Source organism: Myotis yumanensis, unplaced genomic scaffold, assembly GCF_028538775.1.
Source record: "Myotis yumanensis isolate MYYU_CA2020_CCGP unplaced genomic scaffold, mMyoYum1.0.hap1 SCAF_4, whole genome shotgun sequence".
Classification (NCBI taxonomy): Eukaryota; Metazoa; Chordata; class Mammalia; order Chiroptera; family Vespertilionidae; genus Myotis; species Myotis yumanensis.
This window is the reverse complement of record NW_027223755.1, coordinates 87,822,848-87,846,670: the sequence shown is the minus strand read 5'-3', so window position 1 is coordinate 87,846,670 and position 23,823 is coordinate 87,822,848. Positions and strand designations below refer to the sequence as shown.

General features: G+C 49.4%; 2 protein-coding genes across 5 annotated transcripts in view; both read right to left on the bottom strand.

Annotated features, from left to right (window-relative positions):
- Positions 1-615: 615 nt before the first annotated feature.
- CLEC19A (C-type lectin domain containing 19A) lies at positions 616-14,080 on the bottom strand. Its single transcript, XM_070413756.1, is given in 8 exon segments — positions 616-680; positions 683-745; positions 1,778-1,892; positions 2,439-2,539; positions 6,738-6,896; positions 13,679-13,699; positions 13,702-13,833; positions 14,002-14,080. Coding segments are annotated over 8 exon segments (735 nt in total).
- Positions 14,081-19,203: 5,123 nt separating this feature from the next.
- The window catches only part of SYT17 (synaptotagmin 17), a 75,494-nt gene continuing 70,874 nt past the window's right edge, over positions 19,204-23,823 (bottom strand). For all 4 annotated transcript variants that reach the window (XM_070412897.1, XM_070412899.1, XM_070412898.1 and 1 more), the window contains one exon: positions 19,204-20,560. In XM_070412897.1, the coding sequence (XP_070268998.1) occupies positions 20,364-20,560 (197 nt within the window). In that variant the 3' untranslated portion in view covers positions 19,204-20,363. The remainder of the gene's footprint in view (positions 20,561-23,823) is intronic.

Sequence of the window (23,823 nt, the reverse complement as noted above, 5' to 3'; positions counted from 1 at the left end):
AACCAGGAGGGTGCCCTGGGGGAGGGAATACACTAGCAGGAGTGATGAATCAGATAGCCGATGACTAGAGAAACTAGATCTATAAGCATAACTAGATTGGATGGCTAGTGCTACAGGCTTTATGCTACAGAAACATAAGAAACAGCTCAGGACAACAAACAGACATTTGCTCCAGGAATGAAAGCCAAGAGCTTGTGTGTGTGTGTGTGTGTGTGTGTGTGTGTGTTTTAATTGATTTCAGAAAGGAAGGGATAGGGAGAGAGAGATAGAGACATCAATGATGAGAGAGAATCATTGATGGGCTGCCTCCTGCATGCCTCCTACTGGAGATTGAACCCACAACCCAGGCATATGCCCTGACCAGGAATCCAAGTGTGACCTCCTGGTTCATGGGTCCATGCTCAACCACTGAGTCATACCAGCCAGGCCCACCACCCTTTTTATTTATTAAGCCAGTTTTAATTGGGTTTCCTGTTACTTATGACCAAGCAACCACTCTGTGTCAAGATTCTTTTTTCAAATCTCTGTCTGGGAGATTTATCTCTTCTGTGCTTTACAGTTATTGAGTATCAACTCTACACTAGGCACAGCTACAAGATGATGCTAGAGTTGGGCTCACTCCAACAGGGCAGGACTGGCACAATGAATGGTCAGAGACGCAACCTTGCAAACAAAAGGAACTTCCGGCTGCAGGTGCTATCATTCCATGATCTCATTTGTCCATTTATCCAGTGTTTAGAAAAGTCTGCCCAAAGCACTGATGATTATGGAGGCCATGTCATATAATGGGAATAGCTTGCTGTTCCAGAGACAGAGAGAGAGAGAGAGAGAGAGAGAGAGAGAGAGACACTAGAGCTTGAGATTCCAGCTCCACCCACTTCCTGGCTCTGCAATCTAGACAAGTTACTTAACCTCTCTGAGCCTCAGTTTCCACACCTGTAAAATGGAGTTGGTATCTTGCTCAGAGAGTTATTGTGAGAATTGAATGATTAAAGCATGCAAAGGACTTAGCTAGTGCTTGGCACATGGTGCCTAGCCCTCAAAAGAAAAAAGAAAAATCAGCCCTTTTGCTGTATGTTTTTCATTATTAGTCTTAGAGCTTGTAATACAAGTTCCTTATACTCTAAAAAAGTGTATTCTTAATCCAATTTTAAAGTTACCATTATAAATGGAAATTTTTTTATTACAACTTTTATATGGGTTCTTGCCACATGAATTCTTTGATTTAAAAAAGGTATCTCTACTGAGTTTGGCCACTACTGTTACTTCTGCTACTTTGCAAGCAATTTGTACCCTCCTTAATGAGCTCTGATACGGTGCCAGGCTAAGCCCTTTACACACAGCGGCTCATTTACTTTTTTATGATGAGGCACCATTATTGTCACCCTGATTTTATAGCTGAGGAAACTGGAGATCAGAGAAGTAAAAAAAAAAAAATTTGCTCAAAGTCACCTGGCGGCCACTAAGTGGCAGATCAGGAGCTGGAACTGGAACCCTGTCCCCTACAGTGCTCCGAGGCAGGGCCAGAGCATGCATGCAAAATAGAGATGGTTTGCAGCTTGCCCAGGGAAAGTCTGGGGACCACATCTCTGGGTGGAGTCTGCTGTGGTCTTGCCAGGTCTGAGATCCAGCCCCAGCCATCTTCTGCAACCTTATCCTCCACCATTTTCCCACCCACCCTGCCCCACTGTGTACCCAGACACAGTGGTCTTTAGTGTCCTTGAAAGTGCCATGATCTCTCTCACCTCAGGACCTTTGCCCATGCTGTTCCCTCTACCTGGAATGCTCTTCCTCTGGCTGACTCCTGTTTGTCCATTAGACATTAGCTTAAATGTCTCTGATGCAGGGGGGCTGTGGCAGCACGGACGGCACTGCTTAGAGCCGGAGACCAGCTGCAGGGAGCATGGTTGACTGACAGCCTCAGCTCCCGGCCCCTTTGGACCCGCGGCCCCTTTGGATCCACCACTGCCTTCACAGCCAGACCATGCTTCTTCCGGGCTGTGCCATAACTTGTCAGTTACTCAGTATGTCAGGGGCACGGGCGCTGGTCCAATTCTGTCATGGGCATCCTTTGCCTGGGGACTCCCCAGGGGCCTAGCCAAGACCTTCTCACCACTGTGTTGTGGTCTGAGACTCTTCCTACCCGGGCCTTCCCACCCCTCTCCTTTCACAGGTCTCAGACTCATCACTGTCTGAAGACATTCCCTCTGTCTGCCTTTTTGGAGCACCCAAGCCAACAGAGGCCTTCCTTGACCATGCTATCTGTTCCCACCATATCCTCTGCCACCATATTTGTGGAATTCTAACTGGGCACCTTGGTGTCTGATTTCTCTCTGTCTGCTTGGGCACCCAGCACGACCTGGCACCCAAGTTCCACATGAAAGGCTGGTTAAATGACAATGGAATCTTGGCCGGAGCTTTGGCCATCGCTTCCTCACCTGTCTGTGGTCGTGAAGGCCCGTCCAGGTGTCAGCTGGGATCTCAGGAACGCAGCTGTTCATGAGGTCATACATGAAGACATTCTCCTCCCAGCGGTGAAGGTAAGAAACAGCAGCATGTCACCTGTTGCCTCTGCTCACAGGGTGGAGTTGAAGTCTGAAAGCAATCCTTGTTAACCATCCTGGACCCGAGTAAATAGAGGACAGGATACAATCCTGCCCTTTTCTCCTTTTTCTTTTTTCATTTAGTCACCTGGATGTGGCTGTCATCCCAGGGGCACCTCTGGATTTGATCCTCGCCAGCTCAGAGTAGGCCTCAGTAATGCCGTTCATCCTAAAAATGTAGAGCCACCTCAAAAAAACTAGCAAACAAGGTGGGTTATATTGGCAATGTCATGAAGAGACAAAAAAAGAGTGGTGGGGCCCTAAATGGTTTTGCTCAGAGGTTAGAGCATTGGCCTGTGGACCAAAGGGTTCCAGTTCTATTCCGCATAAAGGGCACATACCTGGGTTGTAGGTTGGATCCCTGGCTCCAGTTGGGACACATGTGGGAGGCAGCCAATTGGTGTGTGTTTCTCACATCTGTGTGTGTTTTCTCTCTCTCTCTCCCCTTCCTCCTCCCGTCCACTCTCTCTAAAAATCAATTGAAAAATATCTTCGGGTGAGGATTTAAAAAAAAGGAGTGGGAGGATTTCTGGGGACAAAGTGTTCTTTGGTCCAACAGGTCTTTGACCTTGGTCCCCCGCAGCTGGCTGAGCACCGGCATCCCAAGTGCCCTCTGATGCACCATCCAGGGGCGCCTGCATCAACTGCCCAGCATGCATCTGGGCAGCCATCTGTGGAGGGGCCGTCCGGTCAGTTTAGCGCTATCGCTGTCTTTGTTCGACAGTTCCTGCTTGAGAAACGATTTCAATATTTTATTGCATTTTCCCCATATCTGGCCAAAATAACTAGGAAATAGAAAGGCCCAAGTGTAACTGCAAGTAATAAGGAGATCGGATAAACTTACTTCAATTCAGCTGTTGCTTGAAACAAAGATGGAAATTATTAGGTAAGAACCATGAACTTGAACTTCAACCAGCTGCTCCACGGACATAAGCTGATGTGTGGTTCATTATGAAGGAAAGGACGAAATTAAAAAGCATGAAGAAAATTCCAGAATTATAGAACTGGATTGTGTCTCAAAGACAAGATGTAATTGGAAATTTTATAATAGTGTCCAGTTTTACGAGAACAAAACCTCATTGATAACGAATCATTGTTGGAATTCCACTCTTGTTCACGTTTTCAGGAAAGCATTCTGTGCCAAAGTGGAAAACTGCCTGTAAGAGAGAGGATAGGGGGAGGATATCAGTGTGAGAGAGGAAGGGAAGGGAGTTGAGAAGAGAGAAAGAAGGTAAGTTGAGGCAGAACAGGAGTTGGGCCGGAGATTGCTGGGAGACCCCTGGATTCACAGAAAATCCTTCTGATGCCCAGTTAACCGAGGTTTAGCTTCCAGGCACCACGAGGCAGCCTGACTGCCCTTCGAGAGGGCCGGCGAGAGGAAAGGCTTCCGCTGGAATCAGTGGCACGTTTACTCTTTAGTGGACGTACCTCATTTTCTCCTGTAGGCTGAGAATTTTTGAGAACTCATTTTATCCACCTTTATATGTGCCAGTCTTGCGCTGTGCTCTGTAACACAGGGCACTTGACTTTTCAAGGCTGCCTTTCCCTGTCAGGTCAGCCGCCCTCCACGTACGGGAGGCACGGATGGAGCACGGGAGGGAGAGAGAAGTCAGGGTATTTCTTTCCCTTCCTGCCTAGGGACTGGCCTCGTTCGCGCTGGGATTGGCTTTCCTGCTGTTGCGAATCTCCAGATCACCTCACTACCGTCTCTTTAGGTTCTCAGATCCCATCACCTATGGATACATTAAATTCTCTCTCTTTTAAATATTTGTAGTGGTTCCCGTTCTCCTGGTTAGATCCTTTATTCTCACTATATTCTTCAGCACCCCGAGAACACAGTGGGTGCTCAATCTATCTGTTGGCTGAATAGATGGGAAGATTCAAGACTCCCTTGGAAACTAAGAGAGAACGAGGACCCCTTCTTGTTTTTAGCAAAACTCAGTGACTCTAAAGCATGAAGAACCAACTGTCTTTCTAACTCCAAGTCTCTGAGATTCTTGAAAAGCAGAGGCCAGTTGTGAATTCGTAGCCTGGGTGGCATGGAACATAGCACACCTGGCTTCAGGGAGCCCACAGGTCAGCAAGGACGTCAGATGTGAACACAGGTCATTAAATGCGGTGGAGAAAGTGCTCTAGGAGTGAAGCAGGGGGTCCCTTGGGGGTGAGGACGACGGAACCCCAACGGGCTAGGGCGTCTGCATGCACGACTCCAAAGACCAGGTTCAGTGACGCAGATCCGTTTTATTGTGGAACTACAGGGGTATATATAGCATGAGGGAACCAATCAGAGGGAGACACGTTGCTACAGGCGACCAATGACTGAAAGGTTGGGGTACTGTGCACGCGGCTCTAGGAGTTCATTGAGGCGGGCGTTGCTACTTCCTGGTGTGCCGAGGAAGCATGTCATGGTGGAGTGTGCTCACACCATTGCATCAGCCGCAGCGCTGAGACATACTTTCTGAGCTCTACGTACATAGGAGAGTGGCCGATGAGTGTAAATAGCTGCCATGGAGACAGGGAGACTTTGGTGAAGAGATGTTGTCAGAGCTATGTCTTTAAAAAATATTTTTATTGATTTCCGAGAGGAAGGGAGAGGGAAAAAGATAGAAATATCAATGATGAGAGAGAATCATTGATTAACTGCCTCCTGCACAACCCCCACTAGGGACTGAGCCTGCAACCCGGGCATGTGCCCTGACCGGGAATTGAACCGTGGCCTCCTGGTTCATAGGTCAATGCTCAACCACTGAGCCATGCCGGCCCAGGCAGAGTTATGTCTTTTTAAAATATACATACTTTTATTTATTTCAGAGAGGAAGGAAGAGGGAGAGGGAGATAGAAACATCAATGATGAGAGAGAATCATTAACTGGCTGCCTCCTGCACAGCCCCAACTGGGGATCAAGCCCACAACTCGGGCATGTGCCTTTGACCAGAATTGAACCCGGGACCTTTCAGCCCACAGTCCAATGCTCTATCCACTGAGCCAAACCAGTGAGGGCGGCAGAGCTATGTCTTGAAGGTTGAGGAGATATCTACCTGGAGTAGAAGATATGCATGGGAATTCCCAGCAGAGGGAACAGAATGTGCAAAGGTATGGAAGTATAACAGGGTTGAACCAGATTGCAGAACTCTGTCCCCTTAGGAGACAGAGGATGCCTTGGTGGGTAAACTATGGAATTTGGCCGCTTAGGTTCAAAACCAAGCTTCACCACTTTATAGATTGCTCAAAGCAACTTTGAGCAAGTTACTTACCTTTTTGGAGACTCAGATTCCATATCTGTAAAATGGAGATGCCTACCTAATTTAGTTTGAGGGAGGCTTAATAAGATGATGTACACCAACACTTAGCAAATAAACATCAGCTATTACTCCTTATGTTCTTTGTGTGTATATCGTGTGAGCTACAGTACCGGGCTAAGCCCCTATGTTTAAGAGCAGGGAGGGCACAGCGCAAGAGCGACACTTATAAAGACGGATCTTCCAGCACACTCTTTGTTCCTCTTACTAAATGCTTTGCCTTCTATAGCCAACGACAGTTTTGATGAGAAATTGAGCTGGGTAAAGTTCAGTTTTGCCTAGCTGCCATGGCTCAGTGGTTGTTGACCTACGAACCAGGAGGTCACAGTTCAATATCCAGGTTCAATTCCCAGACAGGGCACATGCCCAGGTTGCAGACTCCATCTCCAGTAGGGGGCATTCAGGAGACAGCCAATCAATGATTCTCTCTCATCATTGACGTTTCTCTCCCTTCCTCTCTGAAATCAATAAAAATATATTTTTTAAAAAGTCAGTTTAGCCAAAGCCGGTTTGGCTCAGTGGATAGAGTGTCAGCCTGCGGACTGAAGGGACCCAGGTTCGATTCTGGTCAAGGGCATGTACCTGGGTTGCGGGCACATCCCCAGTGGGAGTTGTGCAGGAGGCAGCTGATCAATGTTTCTCTCTCACCGATGTTTCTAGCTCTCTATCTCTCTCCCTTCCTCTCTGTAAAAAATCAATGAAATATATTTTTTAAAAAAAGTCAGTTTCAATTACTAAAGAGAAGCGCCAGTGGCAAATGCCATTCTCCACTCCCCTTTCCAAAGGGGGTGCTTGGTTGGGCTGTGGAGGACCAAGGCGTCTACTCACCTGTGGGTGGAGGCCAGTTTGGTGCACTTCCTGCTGGCGGAGAACTCAGAACAGTACAAGCCAGCCTCAGCCCAGGTCTTATTGAGAGGGAAACATCGGTAGCAGTGGCCTTTGAACTCCATGCAGAACAGCGGGCACAGGGAAGCCTGGGGCAGTGCTGGCATGGCTGGGGGCAGAGAGGAAACAGGCCAGGAGGAAGGCGGGCACTGCCAACATTGTTTCTACAGCTTCTGACATATTTTCAAGAATGAAAGTAAAACATGTCCATTATGATTAATGCATTTCTACCCTTGAGGTCCAAAAAACACATGCATACCAAACATTTACAAATTAATCAAAGTCATATAAGCTCATTATAGAACACCAGGAAAATGTCACTACTTTGATACATTTTTCTTCATGCCATGCTTGAATGAAGTGATTTTTTAAAAACACAATTGTGGCCCTAGCCGGTTTGGCTCAGTGGATAGAGCATCAGCCTGCAGACTGAAGGATCCCAGGTTTGATTCTGGTCAAGGGCACATGCCTGAGTTGCAGGCTCGACCCCCCAGTGGGTGGGTGGGTGGGGTGTAGGAGGCAGCCAATCAATGATTCTCTCTCATCATTGATATTTCTATCTCTCTGTCTCCCTCTTCCTTCCTCTCTGAATCAATAAAAATATATTTTAAAAAATACAATTGTGACTCTGGCCAGTTTGTTCATTGGTTAGAGAGTTGGCCTGTGGACTGAAGGGTCTTGGGTTCGATGTACCTCAGTTGCAGGCTCCATCCCCGGCCAGGGTCAGGGCTTGTGCAGGAGTCAACCATCGATGTGTCTCTCTCACATCAATGTTTCTCTCTCTCTCCTCCTTCTCCCCTCCTCCCTAAAAATCAATGGGAAAATATCCTCGGGTGATGATTTTTAAAAAATACAATTGTGATTATATTGTATTATATACACCAGTTAATATTCTGATTTCTAAAAATTAGAGTATGAGCATTCCCCCACACATGGTAAGTTTTATTAAACATTGTTTTAAATAGCTCTTGAAGACTCCGCTGAGTGGCCCCTCTAGAGTTTATGTAATCATTCCCCTATTTGTGGGTAATTAGATTGTTTCCCCTTTTAAACAACAATTACCCATTATGCGGAGATGAACAGCCATGGGCATAAAGCCTTTTCAGCATTTCTCATGATTTTCTGAGGAGAGATTTTGAAGGTTTGATACAATTTGCTAAATTGCCTCCTGAAAGCAATTTGTACTCCCACGTTAATGTCTGAGTGCCCATCTCACAGTGTTACCACTTTCATGGCAATCTTTGCCAATTTTATAAGCAAAACATGGTATCTTGTTTCCCTTTGCAAGTCTGAGCTCTCTTGCAAGGGTGGGCATTTCTTCCACGTGTTTATTGACAAACTACAGCCAACACTATTTATTTCGTCAGCCCATCGCACTGCTGGGGTTTGTTCTTAATTCTGAAGAGGCTTAAAGGGAAAACCCACATTTGAGACAATAAAGTTCTCCGGAACCCCAGCCCCTCTGGCGGCCCCTTGGGGAATGTGTGTTGTTGTTTTTTAAGCCATAAGTCCAGATGGCTGGCGGGAGGAAGGCATGCTGAGAACCATCCCTGAACTAGGTTGAGTGGCTAATCTGTGCGGTCAGGCAGTGGCCAGAGGTGACCTTTGATGCCTGAGTCCCAGTCACCAGCTCTCCACCTGAGGAGCTGTGTGATGCGCACACTCCTTCCCTTCTCAGCTGTCAAATTGTCAGATCTTTGGGGTTCCTTTTGCCGTGCTCAGGGGTGTAGAGCCTTTGCCTTTTAAGCCACTATAATAGCGGAATAAAAAAGGTAGTAGACAACAGTTATTGAGCATTGATGATGTGCCAAGTTCATGTTGGGGAAACTGTGGCTCAGGCAGGTTGACTTGCCCAAGGTTATCCTGCTAGCAAGTGGCAGAGCAGGGACTTGAACCGAGGCCTCCTGACGCCAAAGTCTTTGATCTTAGAGCCCACACCCGTGATGCTTCCTCATGGGGAAATCAGCAGGGCTGAGGATGGTTAATCATCTTTTAGCACCCATGTCACTGGGTTTAGCACTGGGGACATTGCTGGGACATTGTATTTAAATTTAATGGTACAGACCTCACTGAAGGTTGCTAGTTGGGCCGAATAAATGTGCGGAGCACTTGGCATATATGGATCACTCTGTAACAGTATGATTATTAATGACTAGCTTAGGGTTTCATAATCGTGCTGATGTGCTTCAGGAGTCTAGGGAATCCCCTGAAATTAAACGCAAAATTGACAGTGTGTGTGCGCGCCTCCGTGCATTTTTCTGAAGAAGGGGACGGTTGCATTAATCAACAGAGCTACGCTAAGCAGGCAGGTTCCAAGCCGTGCTTCCTGTCAGAGCCACTGAGCTTCTCCATCTGACCAGGGTCAGCCCTGGTGTGTCCCACCCGCTGGTTGGTCCTGGCCAACTGTCTTTCAGTGTGCGCTATTTTCTAAACTGATGCACAATTTGCCGCCTTGATTCTCCTCTACATTGCAAACGAGAGAGCTGTGCGTGAGAGCTCAGCGGGCTCAGTGTCCTCAGGTCCCTGCCCCTCAGGGCTTGGTCTCCTCCTTTCTCAGCTGAGGGCACTGGTCCAGGAGGCCATTGCTGCGATGCCTTTGCGCGGTGCTGGCCAAGAGGCTGCAGGACCCCTCGGGACGCTGTGTGTTATGAGCTCTTTGTGGGGACTTGAGGCACTGCCTTCCACACAGGGAGGCTCGGCTACTTTGGAGCAGTTTCCCCTTCACGTGCATGGAAGCAGCAAACCGTTTCCATCTCCTTTCCACCCATCACTGTAACCACATTGGTTTGTCCAGGAATTGGCTGGACTAATTGGCAAAGAGGATGGTATTTCTGGTGCTAAGCCACCTCCCACTGTACTATTCCTCTTAGAGATGGAAGTAGGGTAGCCCAATCATCCCAGTTTGCCTGGGGCAGTCCCAGTTTTAAAAGTGAAAGTCCCACATCCTAGGCCTCCCTTGCTGTTCACCCTGGAGCAATGGTTTGGGGGCAATTTTCACCCCCAGGGACATTGAACAATGTCTAGAGACATTTTTGGTTGTTAAAAACTGGGGGAGTACACAGTTAAACTGGGGGTGTAACTCATATGATTGCGTGTTATCCCACGCACCAAGAGGTCACCGGTTCAATTCCCTGTCAAGGCACATGCTCCGGTTCCGGCTCAATCCCCAGTAGGGGGCATGCAGGAGGCAGCTGATTGATATTTCTCTCTCACTGATGTTCCTCTCTCTTCCTCTAAAATCAATAAAAACATATTTTTAAAAATGGGGTGCTATAGGTATCCAATTGGTAGAGGCCAGGGATGCTGCTGAACATCCTACAATGAACAGGACAGCCCTCCCCCACCCCCCCCACCACAAAGAACTTTCCAACCCCAAATGTCAATAGAAACCCAGCCCTGGATGGAAGGCAGAACCCCAAAAATGTAAAATAACCCCACAGCGCAGCAACCCAAAACATCACAGCAGATGTCCACGTTTCTCAGCTTATCTGTATTTTAACAAAAATTAAGCCACAGGCCACGCAACTGATTAAAAGTAGAGTTTGGGTTATTTCTCTAATTTCAGAGTTAAAACATATTATTATTATACACTATGGCTTAAAAGCACTGGGGACATTGCTAGAACACTGTGTGTAAATTTAATGGTACAGACCTCACCAAAGGATGCGGGAGAAGGCAGGGCTTGCTTTTCCTCCCTGAGTTTGGGATGAAACACATTTGTCATCTCTCTCTGGCAGTGGGAGGAGCTTTTTGTGTAGGGTTTTCCTCCTGGAGCCCCTTTCCCATAAGGTGGACCATCAAGGGTTCTGCTCTGTGAGGCCCCAGTCTCATTCCCGGCTCCTTTCACCCGTCCCCGTGGATTCTTGTTCAGGGCTAGTCCCTCTGCCCCACTCAGGCCAACGACGATAGTAACATCCCTCTCCCAGTGCCTGGCACATACTAGGTGCAAAATAACTAATTTTCAATGACTAAATACGTGCCAGGGAATCACACACTGTTTCTTTTGGGCAACTGCTCCCTTTTGGGGACAGTGGAGAGAAGGGTGTGTGCCCCATCCACGTGTCCTGACTCTGGGATGGTTTTTCTCACTGAGCACTGAAGGCAGGCTGACGCTTGATTTTCCAGATTATTTAGCACAACAACAGCTGGGAAGGGCAGCATCAGCATGGTCAGGGAGCTTGTTAGAGATGCAGAATCTTGCCCTAGCCAGTTTGGCTCAGTGGATAGAGTGTCAGCTTGCGGATTAAAGAGTCCCGGGTACAATTTCCGGTCAGGGGCACGTACCTTGGTTGCAGGTTTCTCCCAGGCCCGGGCCCTGGTCAGGGCGCGTGCAGGAGGCAACCAATCGATGTTTTTCTCTCACATCAATGTTTCTCTCTGTCTTTCCCTCTCTCTTCCACTCTCTCTAAATTCAATGGATTGAGGATAAAAAAAGAAAAAAGAAATGCAGCATCTCAGCACCCCTGCCCCAGACTCACCAAGTCAGAATCTGCATCTTAACAAGACTCCCTATGGTTCGCGTGCACGGAAGGTCTGGGAGCACTGGTCTACCGTGTGCCAGGCCAAAGGACAGAACCTGTAGAATCACTCACTCATTCACTCACTCCCTGCGTCAGGCTTGGCCAGGAGGACTGGATGATTAATTAAATGCTTAGGGGGCAGCTGGGAGGGGAGGGGAGGATCCCAGCTCCCAGGAAGCTCCGAGGCTTCTCCAGGGCCCGAAGCCTGAGGACTGTTTTAAGAGCAAGTCCCCCTGTGGAAAACTCTCTCCCACAGAGCTATTAACACCCCCTCCCGGCTCCTCACTCCTGATCCTTTTGATTTTCTCCGACAAGCAAATGATGGTGATGGATTCCTGGGGTGAAACATATCAGAAAATGAGGCTGTGACAGGTCATTGCTCAATTACTCCGCTTTCCAGGTGAGCAGGCAAAGGCCTTTAACTGGGAGGATCTGGGAGGCAACAGGAGCCTGTGCTTGCACTGGGACGGTAATGAATTCCACTCTGCCTGGTATCCACACACACACACACACACACACACACACACACACCCTTCCTCCGCTTCTCATACTCACTTTTCCTCTGGGATTTTAGAAACTTGGAATAGAAGGATCCCAGGAACACCTTTCATCAACCCAAACCCCAAAGTAGCCTTTGTTAATGTCTTTCTTCTGAAGGGATTTCTACCATTTTATAGCTCGACAGGTAGCAATGGCAACAGAATAACCAGGCCAACTGAGTTTTCATCGGAGCTAGGCATTGTGTCAAGTGCTTTGCACTTATCAATTTATTAGTCTTCACATGTCCTATGATGTAGGTCGCCCCCAGTTTACAGACTGAGAAACCAAAATCACAGAGAGGCCGAGTAACTTATCTAAGAGCACACAGCTCGTAAGGGGAAGAGCTAAGGGATGAAGCCAGGCTGTCTGGCCCCAGATCTCACTGAGAGATTTCAGCTGCATTCATGCCAGCTTCCTTTTGCCTCAGTCGTGACTGGCTGGACCTTCATGCGTTCCCTTATTCATGCAACAAGTCCTAGGTGAGCACTTCCTTGGTCTCAGGCAGCCAGTCGCATGCTGGAGACGCTGTGTGGCAAACGACACAGAGGTGGCTCTGCCCTCGTGTCTATGGACCCCGATATTAAGAAAAATAAGCACACACACAAAGATGTCACTAATATGTAATTTGTGGATGTGTGTCATACAGGCAAAAACTTGAGGGAGCAGCCCCCAAATTATTTTGGCAGCTGATCGTTTGCCTCTTTTCTCTTCCTAGTTGAACTGGTGGCTGCCTTGCCCCTGTCTTCAAGGAGGTGATTATAACAGGCACCAGAATCCCCCTTCCCCAGACGGAGGAAATATAGGATGTGGTCACAGGGGCACCTAAAAGGGACGCATCACCTCCATGTGGAGATCAGGGAGGCTCCCTGGAGTTGAATAAGAATCAGAGAAAAAGTTTCCCAGGTAGCAGAACGGTATGTGCAAAGGTACAAGAGAGAAAGAAGCATTTGGGGTAAGGGGGGTTGGGGGCGGTTATGAGAAGAGGCCCAGGAGGTGACAGAGGGAGGGTAGGAAAAGGATGCACAAAGGAGCTTGTTGCTCTGGAAACCAAGCTGCCAAACTGCAAGGTCTTTTGCTTCAATTAGCAGCACCAAAGGCCCCCAAGGTCCCCCGGCAGGGACGGGAGTCGGAGCCTTTGGGACCACTGAGCTTATTAAGGAAAGAACACACCAGTGGAGCTCAAGGCTCATTTTCTTTCCCACTTTCTCTCTTTAAAAGAATAAATTGTCACCCTCCCACTCAATCTGGCTGCTCGCTCCTCTGGCCCCAATCCAGCCACCCACAAACTCGCTGCCCTGCTGCCTCCTGCCCAGATCAGCTTTGGGAGACAGCCAGAGGAGGAGGAGGGGAGGCTCTGGGGGCCACCTTGGTGTGGGTCCCCCCACCCACCCACACTGCTGGGCCCCAGGTGTCCCAGAGGGCCGGGAGGAAGTGTCTCTCAGTGTCCAGGAAGGTGGCCCGTAGGAGGGCTCCGTCACTTTCATCACCTTCACTTCCTGCTGCCTCCCTGGTCCACACGTCCCACTGCCAGCCCATCCTCCCTCCCAGTGAGTCCTGGCTCTGGTGAACGGAACTGGGGGTCCCACACCTCGCATGCCTGAGCTCTGCTTTCCCGTCTCTGGGCTGCTTTAGTGGCCACACGATACAGAGAACAGCGCCCATGAGGTGGGGGGAGGGGAGCTGGAGGGCTGTCAGGAGGCTCAGCCTGGCCCCCAACATCCCTCAGGTCAGGCGGCCTGCAGCCCAGGCAGCTGGGCCTCACTGATAGCACCTCACAGCCCATGGGGTGTCCTCCTCTCCACCTGCTCCTGGCCCTGGCACGCGTGCTCACCTGGGCTGATACTGATGTCCGCTTTGGAAAGGCCTGTGCAGAGAGGAGGGTCAGGGCGGCCGGGGCCCACAGCTTCCACCTCTGTGTCCTGGGCCCCCAGAAGTCCCTAGTGGAGGAAGGAGGCCCCCCGGGGAGCTTGGGTCCAGACTGCTCTCCTGGGCACAGGTGGGGGCGGCCAGAGCTGGAAGGAACCGGGCAGACCCCAGTCTCCTCCTCCTCCCCTCCCTTCTCTCCAGGAGACAACCCTGGGCCAGCCCCTCAGGGGAGCTAAGAGAAGCAGCAGCCCTGCTTCTGAGCCCCAGTGGCCCTGGCTGTGCACTTACTTCTGAGGCTCAGTGTCCTCCTCTGTAAGATGCGGTAATAACAGAGCTCATGTCCCAGCTGTTTCAGGAGATAAAGCATTTCGGCCCCTCGGAGGAAATATGAACCAGAAGGTAAAAATGCAAGTTACCATTGAGGGCAGAGGTCTCTCGGCCAAAGCCAGCTCACCCAGGGCAGTGAGTTGTTTGGTCCAGGCTGTGTTTTAAAAAGATTTTTTAAAATTGTTGCCAAGGTATTAAATCAGGAGATTTTAGGTATAAGTCCAGATTTCTGCCTTCTGTTGAAAATCTGAAGATCTGGTCCGAGCGCCCTCATGTACACTGAGCCATGGGAACAATTGGTCAGCGCTGGGAAAGGGCACCCCCTGCAGGTGGGGCCTATGGACTTCAGCTCAGCTGGTCCCCACCCTGTCCACCTGGTCCCCAAAGCACTGGAGACCTGGTGGCACAGGAGGCTCAGAGGAAGGGGCGGTGTGCAGGCTCCCTTCAATCTCTTTGAGGTTAAAGAAGCCTCGGTAGGAGGTTCTTGCTCAACAAAGAGAAGCAAATGTTATTGTTAACAAACAGTGCTAGTGTGTGGTTTGCTCAGACTTACAAGCTTTTAAATCCGCTGGTGTTTCATGGGGATCTCATTGCATTTACGGAGAATTATTATCGCTGAAAACCAGTCTTCCCCACACTTCGCGTCCCCTCAGGCAAGTCACTTTGCCTCTCTGAGCCTCACTTTCCTCCTTTATACAATAGAAGTTAGTAGCAGCACCGACCTCAAAGATTAAGTGAAATAATCTGCTTATAAAACTTAGTATAGATGCTGGCAAGTCGTAGGTGTCCAATAAATGAGAGCAAACTTTGCTGTGATTATCACTGACCTCGTGCAAGCCTTTTCCTGGTGTTCCACACTCTACGCGCCCTGCAGCCCCCTTTCTTTCCCGAAATCTCAGCCATGTGCCCTGACACTCTGTGCAACTGGCATTCACTCCCTTTCTCCCTGGAACACTCACTGGTGTGCCTGCGAGAATAACTTGTGCCAAGGCCTGACTCAGGCTCATAGCGCAGCCCAGCCCCGTTTCAGCGGGCAGCGGGCCTCACGTCACCACTTGCCTTAATACTCCGTGCTGGTGCGCACGCGGAGCATGCACACTTATTATCTGTAAATGATAAACTTTATTCTGTCAGTGATGTGCATGTGCTGCCTACTGTGCTAGCACACTGTGTCTGTTATAACACACCTTTCCCCAAATGGACATTTTAAAAAGTTGGCACAAAATATAAATCTAGAAGAAGGTTTGGATATTTTCTCCCCACTCCCCCTCACCTGGGGCACTCTACTTTGGGGGCTCCTGCTGTCACAGAGAGCACTCTCCAGTGAGAGCCTAGCCAGTGGGGAGAAGGGGGGTAGTCAGATGCAGGCCACTGAGACGTGAAGGATCCTTTGATTTGGCAAATAAACCTCCTAATGATCTGTTGATAATGGTGCATGTGTGATGGCTGAAGGTGTTGGTAGATGGGTTCATGCCTGTCTCCGGATGGAAACTCAAAGTGTTTGTTACAGGCTCAACCCCGAGTGTCTGCGGACCAGCAGGAGCACCTGAGAGCGTGTGAAAAATGCAGACCCCTGGCCCCAAACCAGACCTGCCCAGTCAAACCTGCTTTGTCACTAGCTCCCAGGGTGGAGGTGTGTGTGTGTAGGGGGTGTCATATGTACATTAGCATTTATGAAGCATTGCTCTTGACAGGGGTAGGCAAGCTTTTAAAAAATTATATATTAAAAATATTTTTATTGATTTCAGAGAGGAAAGGGGAGGGAAAGAGAGAGAAACATCAAGGAGAGAGAATCATTGATTAGCTGCCTCCTGCATGTCCCACACTGGGGATTGAACCCGCAACTCGGGCATGTGCCCTGACCGGGAATCAAATCTTGACCTCCTGGTTCATAGGTCGATGCTCAACCACTGAGCCTCGCTGGCTGGGCTAAAATTGTATTTTTAAATAAAATATTTAAGGTGTATGACAGGACTTGATATACATACACATAGTGAAGTGATACCACAGTCAAACCAATTAACGTATCATCTCCTCCTGTGGTTACCTCTCTTTTGCGATGAGAGCACCTGAAGTCTATTCTTAGCAAATTTCCAGTCTTCAGTGGGGCGTGATTAACTATAGTCACCTGCTGTGCATTAGCTCTGTAGAACGTACTCATCCCACATAACTGTAACTAAACTTCTGTAAAAAGCCAGATAGTAAATATTTTAGGCTTTGTGGGCCATACGGTCTCAGTCCACAACTATTCAATGTGGCCAGAGATTATAGGAATGGGCCTGGTTGGGGTCCAATAAAACTTTATTTACAAAAACAAGCAGTGGGCAGGATTTGGCCCCTGGGCCATAGTTTGCCAACCCCTGCTTTAGACCTCAAAGTTACTGGCCATAAAGTAGGCAACTCCTTCAGTATATATTCTCTGGCTTCCTGAAGTTGTCTTTATCATGTGATGGCATTATCCGTCCTCCCCTTTCTATACACACACACACACACACACACACACTCATACATGTACTGTGCTCATGGTAGCCTGGGGGTTCAGTGAAGATCTATCTACCTACCTACCTATCACCTATCTATCCATCATCTATCTATCTATCTATCTATCTATCTATCTATCATCTCCTTAATGTCCTAGTTTTTAAAAAATGTTATTTATTTACCATTAAAAAATCTCCTGGCCTCTCACCACCATTAGAAAAGGGACAACAGAGGCTAGTTCATTCATGGCTTTCAATTCCGGCAGATCGGTGTTCAAATTCCAGACCTGTTTCTGTGTGACCATACGCTGATTATTTAATCCCGTCAACCCTTAGTTCCCTCATCTGCAAAATGGGAACAAATCAATACTTCCCTCACACAAGTACTCAGAACAATGCCTGGTACACGATAAGCACTCAGTGTACGTTAGCTACTATTAGGTCACTCTGGGCCCCGGGAAAACACTGCACAGGAAGGTAGAGAATCGAGGAGCAAAACAACTTCCCGAAGGATAGCCCTGCCGACCTTCAGGACAATGCCTTCCAGACTTTTTCTAGGCAGACGTTTTTCGTTTTTACACAGCAGTGATCATTCCTGAGTTACTTTAAACGGCCCCGGGGAAATAGACAAGGCTTTCAAACTCCTATCCCACCTCCTCCTTTGAACGGGGGTCCTGCACCCCAAAGATGGTGTGCAGGTGGCCTGTGCAACTCCTTTCCCATCTCCCGCTGCGGAGGAGGATGCTAATTAAAAGGAGTGGGTGGCCCACAACAGGGCACCTTGGGCCCCGGTTTCTATAGAAACCAAGTCACTCCTTCACCTTTCAACACATTTCCCCTGTCTCCTGACAAACTCTATCCTCGGAGACGTGGATGGCTCTGACATCTATTCCCCTCTCCCCATTAGTCCACAGCAAGCATTGCCTGATGCGTGCTGAGCAGGAGCAGCCACGGAGGACGGTGTGTTAGGCTTTGCAGGCACTGTCCCGGCTAATCCTCATGCCAAGCATATGGGGTAAGAAGTCACCCTATTTTCAGCTGAGACGGCCCAGCAGCACAGTTAGCCACACCAGCTCTGGATTAGTGACGGAGGGCTCCCGTAACCAGGCTAGGCGGCTTACATAGCAGAAATAAATGCTCACAGTTCTGGGGGTCAGAAGTCCGAAATCAAGATGTTGGCGGAGGGCTGTGGGGAAGGAGCTGTTGCAGGCCTCTGTGCTGGGCTTGTAGATGGCTGCCTTCTCCTGTGCCCCTTCACATCCTCTTTCTGTGTGTCTGTCAGTCTCTGTGTCCTAACCTCCCCCTTTTATAAGGACACCAGTCATATTGGATGAGGGCCCACCCTAATGACCTCACTTTAACTTGATTGCCTCGGTATAGACCCTGTCTCCAGCCCTGGCCTGTGCTGCTCAGTGGTTAAAGCCTCGGCCCGTCCACTGAAGGATCACGGGTTTGATTCCCAGTCCAGGGCACGTACCTGGATTGCAGGTTCGGTCCCTGCAATTGATGCGTCTCTCTCACATAGATGTTCCTCTCTCTCTTCCCCCTCCCTTTTCCGTTCTCTCTGAAAACAATGGAAAAAATATTCTCGGTTGAGGATTAATAAAACAAAACAAAAAGATCCTGTCTTCAAAGAAGGTCACAGATTTAAGTTCTGGGGGTGAGGACACCTACATATCTTTTGTGAGGGGGGCACGATGCAGCCTGTAACAGGCAGACTGGCTCTATCACCGACCAGCCACTCTATCTCATTAAACCCTGGTTTCCTCCTTTGTTAAAGGGGAATACTATCTCCCATGTGGGTTGCTGCATGAGGACTCAATGAGATACCTGGCCCTTCACCTGGTGCTAGCCAGCCCTCTTGTTACTGAGGGCAGTAGGTGCTGGGCATGCCCACCGCAGAGCCCCCAGACCACCTGAGCTCCCCCGTGGCTGCGGGGACCCGGACATGCACAGAGACGCTTACCTGACTCAGCACATGCACCTCGTTCTCTGCCGGGGATTTCTCGGTGCTGCGGGAGCTTGCTCAGCCCATACGGGACAGTCGTAAAGTACCAAACATTTAAAGCCCCCAGTGGCAACCCCAAGCCCTGAGGGATAGGGCCAGCAGTTAAACACTCCAGAAGTTGCCTGACAGTTCTTACACCATATGCTTCCCATAATGATCATTCCCTAGTGCGTCCTACATGGGTCCCAGCGTGATTGAGCCCAGCTGCCCGCACTGGTAGTTGATGCAGCCCTCACCTGCTGCCCAGGAGACAGAGTGATAAACAAAGCCTGATGACTTCGTTTGAGCACCTGGATCCAGCTATGCCTGAAGGCAGGACTTCTTTTGTAACAAACGAGTTTGTGTTAAACCCTTCTCTTCTCTGTGTAAGGTTTCTCTTATCAGTCATCAGATTAATATACTTCAGTGTTTCAACTGTTCTTCCTTCTAAGACCACACTAATATTACCAACAATGTCTAGCACGGCTGGCTGTCTAGTTCTACCCCTTGAGTCTCCCAGCTGAGGGCCTAGGTACTATGGAGCGGAGCTGAGCCAACCCTGATGTGTCTGGTCTCAATTCTTGACCCACAAAATCCATGAACATAACAAACATAGGTGCTTTCAGTCATCAGGATGGTAACCAAACCAACCTCCCACTCTATGTGCCGTGTCCCTGAAGAAAAAGATAACTCGAATGCATGGCACAAATAAATAATCTTTAATTTCAACAAACAGCTCCCCAGCATACCAGACGATACGCTGTGGGAAAAGCTACAGAAGCATCCAACAGAGATACCTATTCTAACTACGCTAACTCCTTAGCACAAGAGAAAGAACTTTGGTTCACACAAATACGGGAAGGTCCTCAGATATGATGGGAAGGAGCGAGTCCTGGATGAGGGTGCGGTGGCCGTTCTAACCCACGTCACTGTCCTCGGCAGGTCAAAGCCACCAGGATTTGGTTGAAAAAATGCTGCTTTTGCTCTACCGTGTTCTAGTTTCTTGACATACATACACGCTACTATTACTGAAGGCGGGGTCTTGGCTGACAGGACACGGGGTGAAATTTCACTGATGGGAGAGGCAGAGAGAGGGAGGCTCAGGACGGAGTCCTGGCCACTGCCTTGCTCACCAAGAGGACACACGGGCACACACGTTCACCGGTGAGGGCACACGCACGGAACATCCACGCACACCCACAGGGAGTGCCCGGGAATCGGCTGGCACAGGGAGACATTCAGTTAAGCCAGGAGAGGCTCCTTACGCTGCCAGCTGTTGGTGGCCCAATGGTTCTCCAAATGGTCTAATCTAACTATCACGCCCCCGAAATAGAAGACAAGGGGCTTACGCTCTGGGGAAAAGATACCAGGTTCGAAGCACCCCAGGGCACAGCAGCCTGCTCCAGTCACCCGGCGGGTGTGCATTTTGGCGTGGGGGTCGGGCCTCGCCCACACTGGCCAACTCTCAGAAGAGGTCCCCTTGGTGGAGCCGGCCCCCTTTGGGACGCCCTTTCTCTGGCTTGAAGACTGAAAGTGCATTTTTTGGGGGAGAGGGGTGTCAACAAGAGCAAGCACTGCCAGTACGTCTCAGCAGCGCGCACTCACTCACAGCACATGGATGGGGCTTCCGGAAAGTTCTCAGGCCTCGCTCATCGAGGATGGCCATTTCGTGATCAATAGTCAGCTTCCTCTCAGGTCTGGGAGGATTTGGGGTGAGAGTGAGTGTGTGTGTGTGTGTGTGTGTGTGTGGATGTAATAGGTAGATGACACGATGACACATTTTTTTGTCTTAAATTTTCTTTCTTTTTCTTATTTTTTTTTTCTTTTTACAACTGACTGGTGCTTTCCCTGCAGCCTCAGGTCACCTCCAGCGACGCAGGAGACACGCGGTCACACTCGGCCCGGGACCGCAGGCTGTGCCACTGCTCCACGGCCGTGCGGTGGGTGTTGAGCATCCGCCGCCAGTGGTTGGATTCCGAGGGGCCCGAAGAGTACTGGCCGATGACAATCCTCCCGATGAAGTCGTTGCTGCTCTTCATGTTGTGCCCGAACACTAGAGAGCCACAGGGACCGGGGGCGGGGGCGAGGCAAGAGGAGGAGGGGGACAGAGCAGGAGGCAGGAACAAGACAGGCCATTAGGCTACACATTCCTCAACAGCAGACATGGGTCCTGGCCTTCAGGACACTGTCTTTGAATGGTGAGAACTCCCGATTCCCTCAGCTCTTTTCCCACAGGCTCTGCTCCAGGGGCACTGGGCTTGGCACAGGCTTCCTGCTTCTCCCCAGGCCAGGCACGTCCTGGCCCTCCCCCCACCCCCACCTCCGCCTCGCACTGGCTGCTGGACAGCTGCCCCTGCGATACGCAGCTTGGAACTCTGTCCCCTTGCCATGCTGCCTGCAGAGCTGGAGTACCGGACAGTCCTGGTGGGACGTCACTGTCACCGAGTCCTGATGCGGTGACACCAGGGTTTCTCAGCCTCAACACTGATGACACTTGGGGCTGGATAATTCTTGGTTGTGGGGGCCTGACCTGTACACAGAGAAGTTTAGCAGCACCTCAGGCCTCTACCTGCTAGATGCCAAGTAGCACCCCTCCCCTGACTTGTCACAACCCAGAATGACTCCAGACATGGCCAAATAGCCCCTGGGGGGCGGGTGGCCAGGCCATTCCAGATGAAAACCACTAGGATTAGCTGTGGGTCAAGGGGCCAGACATCCCACGGGAATCCTGGCCATCATTTGACCAGCTCTGGGCCCCCGAGGCAAGTGAGGGAACTGCTCTGGGACCCCGAGGGAAGTGAGGGAACTGCTCTGGGCCCCCGAGGGAAGTGAGGGAACTGCTCTGAAACTCAGTTTCCTGTTGGTTCAATCGCAATCTTAACAGCACCTTACCTTTAAGGTTTCGATGAGATAATGCATGTAAAGCTCCTAGCATGCAGTGCTTACTTCGCACACAGTAAGCACTCCTTTAATGCGCTGCTATTTCACATTTTCTGTTGACCCTTTTTAATGTGTATTATTTATTTATTTTCCCTTTTTATTGAATGTATAGGGGTGACACTGGCTACCAGAAATTACACAGGTTTCAGGTGCACAATTCTACAACACATCATCTGCATCCGTCTCCGTCTCTGGACCTTTGTGAAAAGAGATTTCGTGTTCGCTCTGTTCCAGGCAACAGAAGCAAGTTTCCTGAGAAAAACAGCTGTGGCAGTTCCTTCCATCCCTGGCTGTACTGCATGTCTCTTTGGAAAGCTTTTCTGTTAATTCCAATGCAAGATTAATTTGTGTCTTTCAAGCCTAATGAGATAGTTAGCTTGATTTATCTTCCCAGCCAAGTTCCGCCTAATTCTTTATCTGCATGTGGGTAGTCCAGGCATGCCATCTCGCTACTGGGAAAGCAGGCCGAGTCTGTTATAAATGAAGGACTCCAGAATGGGAAATATCACAGATTCGCCCAGCGTGAGCCCAGCAAAGGCAGGCTGCATCCCAGGAGGGAAGCCATTATCAAATAAACCAGCTAAAATATGCAGCCCCAAACAGAGCTTGAATGCTAACGAGCCTCTGTTCTCCCCTGTGGGGTTCACATCAGAAATTCCAAATGATAAAAATGGGGTGTATGTGTGTGTGCACGTGTGTGTGTGTGTGTGCGTGTGTGTGTGAAAACAAGAACAAAAACCTCATCCATTGTCTAAAAACCAAAAGACCTAGAGTGAACTAAGCTGAGTGAATGAGGCTAAGTGAAACGCTGAGGGTCCCGTATCTATCAGCTCCATGGACAAAAATTGGACCATGTATATTTTTTGTACATTTGGTAAAGTGCTCAGTATGCATAGGTGGACTTCATTTTCATGAAAGTTGGGAATGGAATCTTTTCCTAAGGAGCTTTCTGATGCATTTGAAAAAAAATTGTTTTTGAACAGGTAACACTCAGGACTGTTTTGAACCACACCTGGTGGGCAGTGCAAGGTTTGATTTCACCAAATAAGAAGTTATCAGAGTCCCCTTCTCTGTGGACCTCAAATCTAAAGCAAGATATTATTATTATTTTAGCAAGATATATGAGACCATTTCAGGCTCCATTTGGTTTTCTTCCCTTGGGGCAAAATATTCTCTCTTCCTCTGCCTCCCCAGCATTCAAATGAAAATGCAGAAGCATCTTAGTAAATAAGTACAGGTTTTGCTTCCCTGAGGTAAGGGTTTTAAGAAAGGAAATCTCTAGCACTAATCGTGCATTGTTGGTGAAAGAGGAAGTTGGTTCAACTTTGGAGGGAAGTTCACAGTATCTGTGCAAAATAAAAATGTCATAACTCGTGATCCAGCAATTCTACTTCTAGGGATTTACCCCACAGAATTATCTGCTCCAATGGATGAAGATAGACAACCGAGGATAGTTTCTGCAAATCTGGCTGCCACCTGATTTTTGTGAGTTTTATTGGGACCCTGTCAAGCCGGCTTGTTCACATCTGTCCACCGGCTGCCTTCTCACAGCAGCCCCACAGCTGAGTAGTTTCAACACAGACCATGTGGCCGAAAATGGAAAATAGTTACTGCCTGGCCTTTTACGAAACCTTTGCTGATCCCTGCTCCAGAATATTGTTGATAAGAATGAAAAATGGGAATAACAAAAATGTCCATGAGGAAGTGTGGCCCAGGCTGTTAATGTCTTAACCCACCCCCCTCAGCCTGCTACCTGCAGCTTCTGTGGATGGTGCCCCACCACAAGCCCCCATGGCTCTCTGCCTGGGCCCCCAGTCTATGCTAACAGGTGATTTATGGGAGGGGGGGGGGGGCTCTTGGGCCACTCGATATCAACTTGACCTTGGAAGGGTGGGGAGACTAGATGAAGCCACTTGGACGGGCAGCCATACCTATGTGGACACCAGGGCCTGAGTGAGCTTCCCCGGTGGGCGGGACTCTGAGTGTGTTGCCAACACTGTTACAGGGGGAATGAACTGCTGTCCACAGGACTCCCCTGGAGGGGACGACTGGAAGCTCCTGTCTGGGCCCTCCTGGACTCTGCCCTCATGCCTTTCCCTTTGCTGGAATTAGTCTGGATCCTTTTGCTGTAATAAATGGTAACCATGAGTATAACAGGTCTTCTGAGTTTCCTGAGTCCTTCTAGCTTCTATGACAGCACTGAATCCGAGGGTGGTCTTGGGGCCCCCTGAGCTGCAGTTACACACTCAAAATAACTGCCTCCGTTTCCTGCCTCCCTTCCCCACGCGCTTGCCAGTGCTTCCTGGGATCCCCTCCCTAGTGGCCTGCCTGCACCCAAGTCATTGTTTTCGGATTAGATTTGGGAGGCACCCAGAC